At 37.6% G+C, this 14873-nt stretch overlaps 1 protein-coding gene across 8 annotated transcripts in view; it reads left to right on the top strand.

Moving 5' to 3' along the window:
- LOC105211593 (axotactin) overlaps nt 1–14873 on the top strand; it is a 336600-nt gene that overhangs the window by 293913 nt on the left and 27814 nt on the right. For all 8 annotated transcript variants that reach the window (XM_054230130.1, XM_054230128.1, XM_054230131.1 and 5 more), the window contains exons 9-13: nt 2113–2978; nt 5474–5688; nt 5815–6214; nt 13786–14033; nt 14123–14593. In XM_054230130.1, coding sequence (XP_054086105.1) covers nt 2113–2978; nt 5474–5688; nt 5815–6214; nt 13786–14033; nt 14123–14593 — 2200 coding nt within the window. The remainder of the gene's footprint in view (nt 1–2112; nt 2979–5473; nt 5689–5814; nt 6215–13785; nt 14034–14122; nt 14594–14873) is intronic.

The raw sequence follows: 14873 nt of genomic DNA, 5'->3' as shown, positions 1-14873 counted from the left end.
ACGGTAAAGAAAACCATAAAAATCAATATAGAATCATTATTACGGTCCCTGTTAAATAAGAACAGGATAATCCATTTCAAGTTGTGTGTAAATACTTTTAACTACGGCGAGTCCCTGCGATAACAACAACAAGCAAAAGGTTTTTCTGTAAAACTTGTAAAAACCTGTTCGATGTGTAAATAATTTTTACTACCTCTGTATAAAAAATCCCTTCAGCATAAAAATTAATTGAAAGTTAGTACATTTTCGTACATTGTTAATAGTTTCTTTGTTCCTTTTCAAAAACTCAGATCCTTAAAAAAGGCGCGTCCTTGCTCTATTAAATTAAAATTTGGCATTCCTGCTTATGTCTTCAAGATCCAACATAAGTATTTGAAGACGTATGTATTTATTATCTCCCGCCCAACCTACGCGATTGTCGCATACGAGCAGAATAAACAGAGTTGTGAAATGAATAGAACTTTGAAATATCGAGAAAACTGCTCAACTACGGAAAGAACTCTACTCAACATCATCAACAATCTCGCCTTATTGCAGTTTTCCTCAATCCCATAGAGTGGACAAACATCACACCAGCAAAAACATCGCCCCATATTCACCACCATGCTTCACAACGCGTGAAACATAATGAGAGTAGGCTGCTGATTTTTTAAGATCCAACAAATTCTACCAAACGCCTGTCGATTGTTCTCTTGAATATTTAGGCATTAAATTCGCCCTGAATTTTTGCCAAATGCCAGAACTCTCTTCTTAACTATTTGTCTGCAAATGCGTCTCGCTTCCCTCTCGCGCTCGGTATCTACCCCATCCCGCTCGTGTTGCGATCGATCGCGTTCCTTTTCAAAAACACAGGTAGTAAAGTGAACTTTTTCTAAAAACTCTGCCCTTGGTTTAATAATTTAACGGATAATATCATTAGTGCTTATTTCTTCATGGCCCACAATAATAATTACATTAACGAGGTATTTATTAATTCTGATGAATAATGGAAATTTTCCGTACCTGAATAAAATATAATATTTACCTAAATTTACTTAATATTTTTGTGAACTCTGAAACATTTAGGATAATCATATATTTTGTAAATACCCACGAAATAATAGTTTTCTACCTGCTCGCTACCTGTATACTCTCTTTAAAAGCTCGTTCATTTTACTAGATGAGCATCACTACTGAATTACACTTAGATACGAAAGCATACATATATTAAAATGACCACAGTTCCAAACATGAATAAGTGTCTTAAGCCCACGTTGGGAAAAAGTTGCCCTGTTTGCCATTGATCGAATCAAAAATTTTAGTCACCGACACACTGATCCTCCTGAACATGGCCCGGAAAGATTTCACAGATTTAGCATCTCTTAGAAAGGAACAGATCTTTTGCAACAGGTTGAAATTATCTAAGTTAATAATCTTGTCGCAAAAGAAGCCTACACGACGTCGGAGAGAGAAGAATGAGCGCAAGATGGCACTAATACGAAGAAGAGAAGAGGATGAGATAAACAACGCTAAGCGACGGAAATTAAATAATAACTCATGGGAGGGAGAAATAACGAATTTTAAGGAGAAAAATTGTTCGCGGAGCACTTAATTCCTATATTATAAAACTAGATTTAGAAACTTTTATTTAAAAAAAAACTAATCATAAGTATTGTAGTCATTTATTAAATATAAAATATTGAAAACGATATTCACATGTTTATCAACCAGTTTATTAAAAGTTGCACTGTTTATGAACAACAAAAGGAATAAAATAAATTATTGAAATAATTCATTGAAAAACAAATTTTCCCTTTTCATTTCACGACACCCGACACTCAACGAAATTGTTCATCGTTTTCACAAACACACTCCTTTTCAACTCCACTCCATTGAACGTTCGACGTCCGTTCACGCGGAAATGCTACCAAACGATGATAATGGCAACGGAAATGCCAAACTAAATATCCGCCGACCCAACTTCCCGCAACGCCCTTACTGCTGTGTCGGAAATTGAAATACACAAAATTGGAAAATACAATACCACAACCACCTCCGTCAACGGCACCACCAACTGTGCTCGCATGCATCACACGCTCGCTCGCCTTCTAATTTATATGCTTGCGCACACAGATACGCCTCTCCTCGGACAAACTGAGTTTTGATCTAGTGCCCGATTTGGGCAGCAACCTCACCCATTCAACAGTGATCAAAGTGAATAGAGCCACCTCTTGGCATTCAGTTGAGTTGGACTATAAGGCGGGTGAAATCACTTTCACCGTGGACTACCACCTGACGCAGAGCCAAATGTTCGGCTTGACTTTTAATATCGGTGATAAATTAATTATTGGCAGTAGTCTTAAGTCTGCAGCATCTGGACTGGTGGGCTGCATACGTGACATCGAAATCAATGGTCATCTAATCGAGCCGCGACATGTCGTGAAGACAGAGCGAGTGGTTGGCGAGGTTGCATTGGATAACTGCAATTACATCGATCCGTGCAAACGGCCGAATACCTGCGAACATGGCGGCAAGTGTTTCGTGAAGGATGATCGTGTCACTTGCGACTGCAAACACACCGGCTACATCGGCAAGAACTGCCATTTCACCAAATACCGTAAGACTTGTGAGGAACTGGCACTGCTCGGCTACACCAAATCCGATGTATACCTCATCGATATCGATGGCAATGGTGTATTTCCACCGGCACATGTTAAGTGCGACTTCCAGAGTTTGGAGAATGCTACAAAAACTATTGTCGAACACAATTTACCAAGTCAAGTTGATGTGCGTTCGGCGAGTGAGAGTGATTTCAGCTATAACATACGTTATCGGGAATTTTCACCCGACATGTTGCAAGAATTGATATCTCATTCTTTGTACTGTACGCAATACATCAAGTACGACTGTTACAAGGCACCATTGGAACTGCACTCGGCCACGTGGTTCACATCGTCCGCCAAGAATCTGACTGTGGATTTCCTCGGCAATGCGAAACGGTGAGTATTTTCTATTTATTTTATCAATTTTAAGAACCTACTGTTTTGCATAAGAAATCAAACGCTATGAGTGGTGAAATCGGTTCTTCTAACTTTTTTTAAAGCTATATAAAAATAAAAGCTAATGGTAACTTATCTAATATATTTTGACAGAATCTTCGCTGATGGGTCTACGCTTCGTTTTACCTCATGAGATAAGATCCATTACAAGAAACCCGCATTATTTCAAAACAGTTTTGAAATAGTGTTTATATTATTTAAGAAGTCTTCTGAGAAATGGAAAGTTACTCCCGTCGTTCCAAACTTAAGATACTATAACTTCATTTCAACATCTGCTTTCATGTCTTAAATGAACTGAATGATAACAGCGAGTCATGAACAAGCTTACCCACATCTGAGTGTTCACATGACCATTTCAACTGTATTGACAATAGTACAGTTTGCTGCCACAACATTTCACTACCAGCATAAATCGTAATTTAATGTTGACTTGACATTTGTTGGAAAACACAAACATTGTACAGTCACGCTGACTGACGACTACACAGACAACGGTACAGACAACTGCACAGACCTTAAGCGCTAGCACTTGATTATTAATATAAACTGACTGTGCTCCAATTTGCGTCTTGTCACTCATGCTGGAATGCCCGGGAAGCAAATTGTAAGGCACTGAGCGACACTTTGACTTGACTTTGTGAACGCGCTCAACCTCTATACCTTCCACACTACCAGATGAGTCGAACGTTTGCGCTCATTCCTTCATTTCACTCGCATTATGTTTACATACTTACATAAGTATATGCATATGTAATTGCATTCGAATTCATGTGTCAAGTAGCAGTGAGCTATCAACAGCAGAATGCCACAAGTAGTGCCAACACTTCTCCATTCTCTCAGTTGTCTCCGCTGTTGGTCATCGTGCAGCAGTCTATGAATACGAGCGAGTAATTTCTGTCAGCAATGATGCCAACTAGAGATGATTTGTGTACTGACTCGACACGCAACAACACTAATAAACACACAACTCATATTGGGTAATGACAACAGTCGTAATCACAATAGTTATACCAATATAGAAAGTGGCTGGAAGAGTACGTTAGAGAATGACAGCGGGAATAATAACATGACACTTGACAGACATTGTAAAATTGCATAAGGAAATTACGAGATTATCAGGGCGAGCAGTATACGAGCGCACTCACTGCAATATAATATGAAGATTTTAAGAGATGAAAATGTTTTGTATAAAGATAACTAAAATTAAAACAATGATTTTCTTAAATAAGATTATTACAATCATTAAGACAGGATGACATATTTGGAAAGATACATATTTAAAGAAATTATTGTGATCTCCAACAGGACAAGTTAAAAGTTTTTTTTATAAAGGAATGATAAAGTCAAAGCCAGATAAAGTGTATCCGAGGGTGGCAAAGTCTTAGAAACATTATACTTCCGTCCGTAAATTATTCATTTTAACGACTATAGAGTACTCATACTACTGTAAGCAGATGACTCGAGGTGATCTAATCATTGTACTAGATTACGTTAGGTCAAGGGGTAGATCTCCGTAAGTGCAGAAAGTCTCACTTAGACAGCTTTGACCCAAATACTCCTGACCAATTGCCATTACCCTGATAAATCGACAAAACGCTTGGACTCTATTATGAAGTCCTTAAGTATACTAATGTCGATTCCTGTCATTTCGCTGGGTTCACCGAAGGTGTGCCTATCGAGGTGTTTTAACTTTAATGTGGCGAATGCTGGATCTTGAAGTAGTAAGTGCCAAATAGCTTTAGCAACTTGCGTCTGGCTTGATCGCTAATCTCACCGCATGTGCGCCTATTGGACAATGACCAGTAAGCACACCAATTATTACGGAGAGATAAGCTTTCCTAAGCGACAGCAGCTGGAAGAACCCTTTTCGGTCTACAGATTTTGCTTGTTGTCCAGCGCTATCTTAATGGCAGCTCACTGCGTCCCTTCTCCATCAGCTTATCCCCTGCCACATAGCTCTTGAGGGTATGGCGCAGTGAAGAAAGCGCTGGGAAACGGCTACGCGGTACAGTGGTCCAGATCAGGGAACTATAAGTGAAACTAAGATAGAGTACTGTATTCTTGACGTTATTAAATGTTATATGTGTAAAGATTAGTCCGTCTATCTTCAATTTGTGAGTAAATAGCTATCCTAAGCTTAACATAGAACAAAGTTTTGTAAACATTTATTTATCACTCGAACCCTCAATGAAGTTGTAAATTCATGTTTATCAAGCGGATATTTATAACCGGTCATTACGCCCAACGGACTAGGTTCAAAATGCGTAAAGAAATTTAACTAGACGGACTTAAAAAAGCTAGCGGCAAAATACACAAGCAAAGCTTTTTCTCCGGCCCAACTAACCTACTAGTGATTCTCACTTTTGCATTTTTAACTAATTTTGTATTTATATTTTCATTTTAAATATTTACATGGCTATTTGATACTTTGGCAGTGGTGCGTGTCCCTGTTCCATCAATAAAACATGTGTGGACCCAAATCAATCATGCAACTGTGATGTGAAGGAAAACAAATGGTATTCCGACGAGGGCTACTACAATGAACCACACAGTCTTGGCATAACGAATATGTACTTCTTGCAACAAAAAGACCTGGAGGAGGACTCACAGGGACGCATTACACTGGGACCATTAGAGTGTGTCGAAACGAGTAAGTTATGTGCGGGCATTATAACTGAGATTATAAACCTTAAATACCATTTAAATACACAATAACAAATTCATTTATAATGTTTACACTTATTTATGACTTACCTTACTTCTCCATTGCCCACAGATACACAAAAGTATGTTGTCACCTTCACCACATCACAGTCGTACATTGAAGTGCCCGGCTGGCGGAAGGGTGATATTGCCTTCTCCTTCCGCACCACCGGCGAAAAGGCCATTCTGCTCTTCCAACCACCCATTCGGCCGAACCATCCATCCTTTATGGTCGCACTCACCGGCGACTATCAGCTGACATTCAATTTCACCCTCAGCACCGGCACGACAAGAGAGCTGGTAATTAACTCGCATCGCAAACTGAATGGCGGTGAATGGCATAAGATTTGGATCGACTACAATGAGTATCACGTGCGCTTTATGATAAATACCGACTATCAAATGGTGGATCTGCTGCCGGAGGAGGAATTCGGACCGTTCGAGGGCAGCATGTACATCGGCGGCGCCACAGCGTAAGTAAAAGCAAAAGTATTGCTTAAATAAACTTTTCTCCACATATTACTATTTCGGAAATATTGACGAAAGCAGATAAAAACATAAACGGTATAACTCCAGCACTGGCATCTTACTGGTTGAAATTTCATTCTGCCCACTGCAAATATCATACTCACGTTGATTTATTGCAGCAATTTTTATTTAATTATTATTGCGAAAGAAAGGAGTAGCGAGCACATATGAAAAGTAAATATGGCACTCTCATCACGGAGGACCACTTCGTACTGACATATGTATATGTATGTTAAGACAACTGCTCAAATGTACGACCACAAATGGCTCATGGTAGCAGCGTTGACGGTAGCTTTCCCGTTGCCGCCGAGCACTTCAAGCCAATTTGAATTTATTGATTTAATTGCAGTTATAATGTATGCCATTAACTGTGAGCCCATTCAGTCAAAACTGATTTACGCAAATGTGGCATGTGCCCAGGCTGCAGATTTATAGGCGCACTGCGCGCTGATGGAAGTGGAACTTGTGGATATGTGTTGACTAGCATATTACTTCCTTGAAATGTTAACCTAGCAACACACACGCATTCTATACATTCCCCATTACTTTCAAGCGCGCTGGGGCAAAAGCGCAAATCAATCACCTTAACGGCTCCTTAATTAACAGCGAACACTTTTACAATCTTTTTACAATTAATCAGCTCGACTTTTCACTACCTTAATTCTTATTAATAGCACTCATTTACGATGGCGGCGGCAACTTCACGCCCTACACGTTGCTGCGAACTTGAATACTCGAGCATATTTGCATTCACGCATAATCCACTTCAAACTTAAGCTGCACTACAGTGTTATTTACGGTTATAACGGTATATATTTGTAATTACATATATACGAATACACACATATGCATGAGCACCGTGTAGGTAAACGTAAAGTAAGCAGTCGTTGTCTCGTGCCGATTACATATTTGAGTCTCCTTCGTGTTGATGTGGGGCCGACAAGTGAGTCTTTGAGTATTTTAAAAAGTTCACACGAAATTTGGTCATTGCTTTCTGAGGCAATACCTCTTTTAGCAAGAATGCTCCTTTGATAAACTCTTTTACGGTAATGCTTTTGTTTAAGAGCATCAATAACAAAATTTTTTATTTGTATTTGTCAACAAATTTTTATATTTAAAAAAAAATATTGTTAAAGATTTCCTGTAGGGTGTATTTATTTTCGCAAATGTTGTACGAGCATATAAAGGAATGTGTGTTCGCTCTTAATTGGCATGCTCTTCTTTGGCCCTCGCTGTGGTGTTTTAATTCCGACAACGTGTAAATAAGTGAGCCAATCAAACAATCAATGTATAAGCAATAAAATTACTGGATTGTGTAGAAGAGGCAGAGAAGAAAGAGAGGGAGAGAAAGGGAATCGAACAACATTTCAATCACATCGAAAATGAAAAACGGTAATGCAGTAATATGGTTTTAAGTGTGTTACGAAGATATATTCAGCACGCAAGTAATTTCCGCTTGTATGGAATAGGTCAATGCAACGCTCTCATTTACAAGTCTTGAAGTATAAATAAGGTCCTTTTCGTTTAAATGAGACAAGTAGACACTTAAACTAGCTAAATCGAATAAATTAATTGTTGTATTGCTATATCTTATATAAATTATTTCATCTATCTTCTATATCTTCCATATTAATAATGAAGAGAGTTTCTCAATCAGTTTCTAAGGATTGATTAAGCAATCTTAAAAATTAGATTCTACATGACCACATTCCTTTAAGTTTCTTACTCAAAAGAATCTTTTAAAATTGGTGATTGTTAAAATCACACCACCTAAGTCAATAATTAAAATATAAATATGTAGATGATATATGAAATTTTTAGCTATTTTAAATCCCCAAATGAGTCAGTATTTAATTATTAACTTACAGCTTTTTCGCACAGGAGTTAATTGATCAATTAACCGGCCTTTGCTAGCCTAAAGCGCTGATTTGCACATATATTGTATATATATATATTCGTTTTGAATCTGGAATGCAGTAAATTAACTTGGCTGTGCCAAAAGATTCATTGTAGGAGAAAGTGGTTTTAATTCAAAATGTTATTTTGTTTTTTTTGGATGTAAACTAAAAATGTCAATGCATGCAATACTCGATCAATTTTGGTGCCACTAAAATTGAATTCCTAAAATAACTGAAGTAAAAAATCATATTTGTAATTAAATAATATAATATTTTTATTTAAAATCCTAATAATAATGCTTAATAAATAATTTTCATAACGTATATTAAAAGGCTAAAGCTCTCCGAGGACCTCTTTTCTCATCAAAAGGTACAATCTGTTTATCTTCCAAGCAATCGGCTAACTTCTGTCGCTTAGCGCTGCGTTCCTCCTCATCATCTTCCTTGCTCCTCTTCATTTCTCTTTTCATTGTGGATTTTACTGTGACTTCCTTCATTTGTGACACACCTGAGCTCCTTTGACGCAAAGTGCGCAACATGGACATCCTTAAACGTTGACGAAAAATTTGCTCCCGTTTGAGAGCTTCTAAGTCCGTAAAGTCACTTTGATTCTCTGTCTGCGAGATCAATGTGTCAGTGACTAAGAGTTTCGATTTTATCAGTGGTAAACAGGGACAGAAGCCTTTCTTGCGGATCTTCAACTCACTCAGGTGCAAAAATATAATGTAGCCCAGTGTGGGTTTGCCGCTCTTGTCGAAACTAACCGTTGCCATTTTAAAATATATGTGCTTTCGTCGCTAAGATTACGAAGTGAATGTCTTGTGAAGTGCAGCGCTACAGCTTTTATAGAAGAAAATATTAACACGTCACAGGTTAAAAGGGTGCATTATGCAGGTAAAAATTTAAATCCAAACGGTTTCTTTGGTGCAGGTAGAGACTTAATTGTTTTAAACAAGGACTTGTTTAAAAGCTGTTTATTTGAAAAATGTTACTAAACAAGTACCAGGTAGAATTTTTTTTCTAATATTTAAAATAAGACTACTTATCCGTGTCCTCCAAATATATTGGCTGTCCTAAAATTTTTTATAATATTTATATTATTTTAAAGAAATTATACCCACTGATCGTTTTACCCTTGAATTGATATCGAACAAAGTAAGCGATTTGTTGTAATGCTAATTCGGAGGATACAGTTTGTTGTTGCAGCAATTTAAATGCTCATATTAGCAAAAGCTCTTAATATCCGCGAAAATGGTCGCTTCTGAACCGCAACACAATGGCAGAGCAGCGAAGTTAAATGAAGCGGGCCTCCACATGTTGCTGTCGGTGCAAAAACGGGCACACATTTTTTGGCAACGGCACTTGTGCCTTTAAAATAAAATAGTCGTTTATGCGAATGCAGCTATAGCAAGGCATGCGGATGTTGAGGTGAATATCAACGCGTGTGTGTGTGATGCAACGTCGGTCACGCGTTACAAGGGTGCGGCAAAAACTTGCTGCAATGCGACCCTGTCACTACTACCGCTTCCGCATTGTAACATCCTATAAGTGCCATTTTGTTGTAGCTGTTGTTGTGGCTGTTGCTTTTGCTGTTACCAGCTTTGACGACAACGTCATTGTCGTTAGCGCCATGCCAATAGCTGTCACAGCATGAAAGCGCTTAATTGCTTGTGATGGCATTAAATAAATTTTTAATTGCTTCGCACTTTTCATTCACGCTTCCGACGCTCCCATGGGCACCGTTGCCGTACGGCTTCCTCTCTTGCACATGCATATTTTGCGCGACTCCATACACTTGTAGCATGCGGTTGTGTGTATGCGTGCCCTTTACTGCTCTTTTATACAGCTGCTTGATGAGTCGATCGTTGGCCGCCATTGTGTGCTTTACTTGTACTATTCTTTTTGTGTTTTCACTTGATTGCCGTTGTGTCACTTAACATGGGGCACGAGTATATGTAAATATGTGTGTATATGTGTGCGTATGCATATCCAAGTTTGTCCATTTCCGTTCAATTTGTGAAGGTTACGTATACGCGCCGGTGGCCCACTATGTAAGCACTCCCTCATATGCATACAATTTATTTCGCTCAAGTAAGTTGATTTTATTAAGACGGCTTCATCGGATAACTATGTAGAGGAAGGTTAACGTTATCCCATTTTATCAAATCAAATCTGAAGTGGGACAATGCAATTCCTGAAATGTTGAAATTCTTAAAAGAGCTGATAGACATTTTTATTATTACGCCCAAATAGTTATATGTATATGTATATAATACAAAAAGATGTTTTCTTATATTGAAAAAAGGCTTCTTCTTTTACGAAAGAGGTAATTAAGTAGGGGTCCTCATATGACGCTTGCCCTAGAAATCTCTCCTTTAAAAGTTGTGTAAAGTGGAATCGTCAGTGTGCATAGGCAGCGTGGATGATTATGAGACGAAAGAACATTACATCTGAAAATATCTAGCCTTCCAACTCTCACAATATTCTAATTCAAAAGAAACCGATGTAGCTAGTTGCAAAATCTTGGACTTTTATCAAATTGAGCAAGTTGCTTCATTAATGTGTATTAAGTCAAATCGCTTGTAGTTGTTATTTCTATAAATATTTAGAAAGATCTCTGAGTTGTACTCTATCGTCTAACTTAAACGCATTCAAGAATTAAGAGGTCGATCCTAGCCATTTCCATCTTTTTCGCCTTGCGAAATCAGTCCAACTAACTAATGGAGTGTGAGAATAAACGTGAATCCAATCAACTAAGCAAATATTTTGTCCTCTTAAAACATTATCAACCACATCAACTCTGTGTCTGCTCGATTGTTCTTTTTGCTCTATTGTTTAAGAATAATTTTCGTCGCCATTTGCCGTTACACTCCTTAGCATATCTGTCAAAATATACTCAACCAAGCAAACAAGTATTTGCCCTTCACCGTAGTATTAATACATACGTGCATGTGCATATATTTGCATAGAGCAGTCAGGCTGCTGCTAATGACTTAATAGGATGTTGCCGCTACGGTCAGTTGGTTCTGGCAGAGCAGACAGTTGACAGTTGTTGCTACTTTTTACACACACGATCTTTTGGGATAAAATGCAAAACGACTCGCATATGTATGCAAATATATATTTACTCACAATCACAAATAAGACGAAAATTCGTTTTTCACATGGTTAAATAACGGGTGTTTATTTTAGATATAGATAGAAATTATTTCAAAAACAACCCAGTAAATGTAATGAAATGGCTAATACTTCGAACAGCATATGAAGACCATCTTGCCGACCCAATTTGCTCCTCGTTTTCCACCATAGACGCTCCTACCGCCCTAATAACTAGACGAATGTTGGTTTCCAAATCTATCGTAACCTCTTATAACAGCAGAGATCTTTGACTTGACTTGGACTTGGAGAGGCAATTGACATGGCCCGTTTTTCTATTACTCTTTCATAAGAAATTCCTTTAAACTTAGTGAACGTTTCCTGACTTGTTGTATACTATTGAAACCACTAGATTTGAACTGAGATAATTGATTTTGATGGACGGAATCAAAATCTGGCAAATTATTTTACAAACACAAATATCAAACAGATGTTTTCTTCTTTTACCTTTGGTTTGTCAGCTATCACTCTAGTAAATGAAACACCCTATATCTGTATATTCTACATTTTTTTGTTGAGCTACATTCTCAAGCTAAATCGTTGACAGCAATTTGATGGCAGCTTAAATTTATTTACTTCCACCGTTTATTTGTAGTTTTTACTTTTGTAAAGCTTCTTTTTCTATTGCTGCTTTCTGTCATTGAACTATCTGAGCGACTCGTTGGGGCATTCTGTAAAATACAAAAGAAATACAGTTTTTTTTTGTTTTTTGCACTTATCGGTTTTATTTAACTTTTGACAGCTTACTTTTTACTTTTATGTATTTAAATCAAGTGTATAGTTAGTACCGTAATAGCTCAGTAAATCAAAATTTTAACTTTGTTAGTCATTCGTGAGGTCTCATAAATGCTAATTCAATTAAAGATATATGTTAAATATAGTTCTGTGAATGAAGTTATGCTCAGGCACAGTATCCAATTGTTTATACTGACATAAATTCAGATCACTGTCAAAACTGGATAAATAAATTTACTTTGGCCTACTTTTGGGTCAAAAACCATATATTATGAACTACCGGACCAATTTGAATGAAATTATATGCATTATATTTGCTTGGCATTCTGATGTTACAGTGCGAAATCGGTTGGCAACGACCAAGGACTCTTTGTGACTCAATGCGGATGAAACTAATTTCGTTTTTTGAATTTTCTCATTAAGTTTACGCCGCAGTTATTTTTTTCTCACCGTCTCCCTTCCACTTTGATATCAACTCTGTCATAATTCCCCTTTTCAACGATCAATAAATATAGTTTAAAAAAGTAGTTTTACTCAGAACCTTCCTGTTGCTAATTGGCTTTTATAGAGATATTTTGAAACATACATAGTATGTACATTTATTATTCAAGTAACACCATCTAGTTGAAACTTACAGGTAGGCATTACATACCTTTAGGGCACTCCCGTGCAGTGCCACTCAAATAATTGAAGTTTCAGTTCTACAAAAAAAAGTTCCAACCATTTAAACATACAGGTGGAAAAACGTATTAAACGAATTTTGTATTGCAGTTGCTTTTCGGAAGTGTGTTAATATAGGCCTTATTTTGATGATTGCCATCTGAATTTCAGCTTGAAAACACCAAAAGTTCTTCCTTCCTGAAGGTCATGTATTTCGGACCGCTTATTTGTCTGACAAGCGAACGATGATGGTACCGAACCCAATTGGGTTTTTATAGTTATTAGAGTTTTTAAAACCTTACATTAAAAGTTGATGTAAGGAAATCGTATTACATTCGAACATCATCTAAATCGTTTTCCCATAGCCATAACTAATATATTGGGTATAAATATATGTATGTGCTTCAATTATTAGAGAAGAAGCGCTCTTGAAACATATTTACATTCTCAAACAGTCACAGCGGCTTTGAGATCACTAAAGTCTCTTAAGTGTTTCTTCGATGTTGGTGAAAGAATATCTGAAGCTGTTAGTAGAAATAGCTTCCTATTTTCCTATATTTTCCAAGACACAGCGATATTTCAGGGAACTCTGAATATAGGATAAGACTTCTACACTTCAATGATTATTGCAGAAGCTGTCAAGAAGAGACTGTAGAAGATCTTCTATGTGGATGCAAGGCTTTATACAGGAGCACAGATAAAACTTTTTTGAAATAATTAATTTCATCAAGAACGCTAAGTGGTTCAATGAGAACTTGAGGGCCTTCCAGTCCCGTTGATATCACAATGGGCCTCTTAAGGCCTAGGTCGTCGTCGACATCTACCTACCTAGATTTTTTAACAAATTTGTTTGTAGAATTTTGAATTTTAATAGAATGCAGCCAATAATTACCGTACAGATGAATCCAAATTAACCGCTTTATTTAGTCGCCCGATGCATGCTTATATACATACAATTATAATTCTGTATTTAACACCGTCACATTTTAATCACTTTTACATCTTTCCTTTTACCTACTTTGGTTTATACCAACAACACTACCAATTACAACCACTTGACATGTCAGTGACCTGCTAAAGAAGCTCTCTGTTAAGGCTGGCCTAATTGGTTGCTTCCGCGGCCTAGTCGTCAACGGTGAAATACTCGACATTTACAGTTATATGTCCGTGCATCTTTCGGAGATAATTAAAGACTGCAAGCCTTCGTGTGTGCCGTCTCCGTGTAAAAATGGCGCCCAATGCAAGGAACTATGGAGTACATTCCAATGTGTGTGCAGCAATCCGTGGGCACATATCGGTGAATTCTGCGAGACAAGTAAGTACGCTGGCAGTATATTTGCGAATTTGAGGGGTCTCAATCTTTACGAATTCTAATCTCTCACATTTCTACTTCTTAACTTGTAGACATCAACGAGAAGGCACTCACCTTCATTACGCGTGAGTCGTTCTTGATGCGCAATTACATAAGTACACCCGCCGCTACGCCGCCCTTCCTGCCGGCCGCCTACTCTATATACGGCATCAACGAGGAACGGGACATTATCAAAGGCATCCTTGCACAAGATATTCTCATCAATTTACGCACTTACGATGCGAATGCGCTAGTCTTATATGCAAACGATCATTACAACAATTTCGTGCACTTGTATATAAGCTCTGGTCGCGAAATCGTCTTCCTCTATAATTATGGCGATGAAATTGTTAATCTCACTATAGTTGATGTGTCCGTGAGTAGCCTGAACAGCATTCAGGTGGCCATCGAGCGCGAGGAGCACCGCACCACAATGCATGTGAACGAGCAGAGCGTGAGTGTGGAGAGGGGAATGGTGCTATTGGATGAATACAGCAACAAACCCTGGATTAATCCGGAGAAAGGTAATTATAATACTCTTTTGAATTCAATTATTAAAATCACATCATTTATGACAATCATATTTCGTTATTCTAGTTTCGAAATTGAAAATATTTCAAGCTGAGGGACCGGTTACAATAATCTATCTAACTTTCCATAACTGTAAATTATGAATTTCTTCTTAATTTTATAATTTGTCCTCAACATAATAATTATACTTTGATTCAAAATCCAATATAAAATATCCTAAATTATTCATCAAAATTTAAAGACATCGCAATTCGCTCCTCATAATGTAGCCCA

This window comes from Zeugodacus cucurbitae, chromosome 4, assembly GCF_028554725.1.
Source record: "Zeugodacus cucurbitae isolate PBARC_wt_2022May chromosome 4, idZeuCucr1.2, whole genome shotgun sequence".
NCBI lineage: Eukaryota > Metazoa > Arthropoda > Insecta > Diptera > Tephritidae > Zeugodacus > Zeugodacus cucurbitae.
This window is presented reverse-complemented; position numbering and strand designations above follow the sequence as displayed.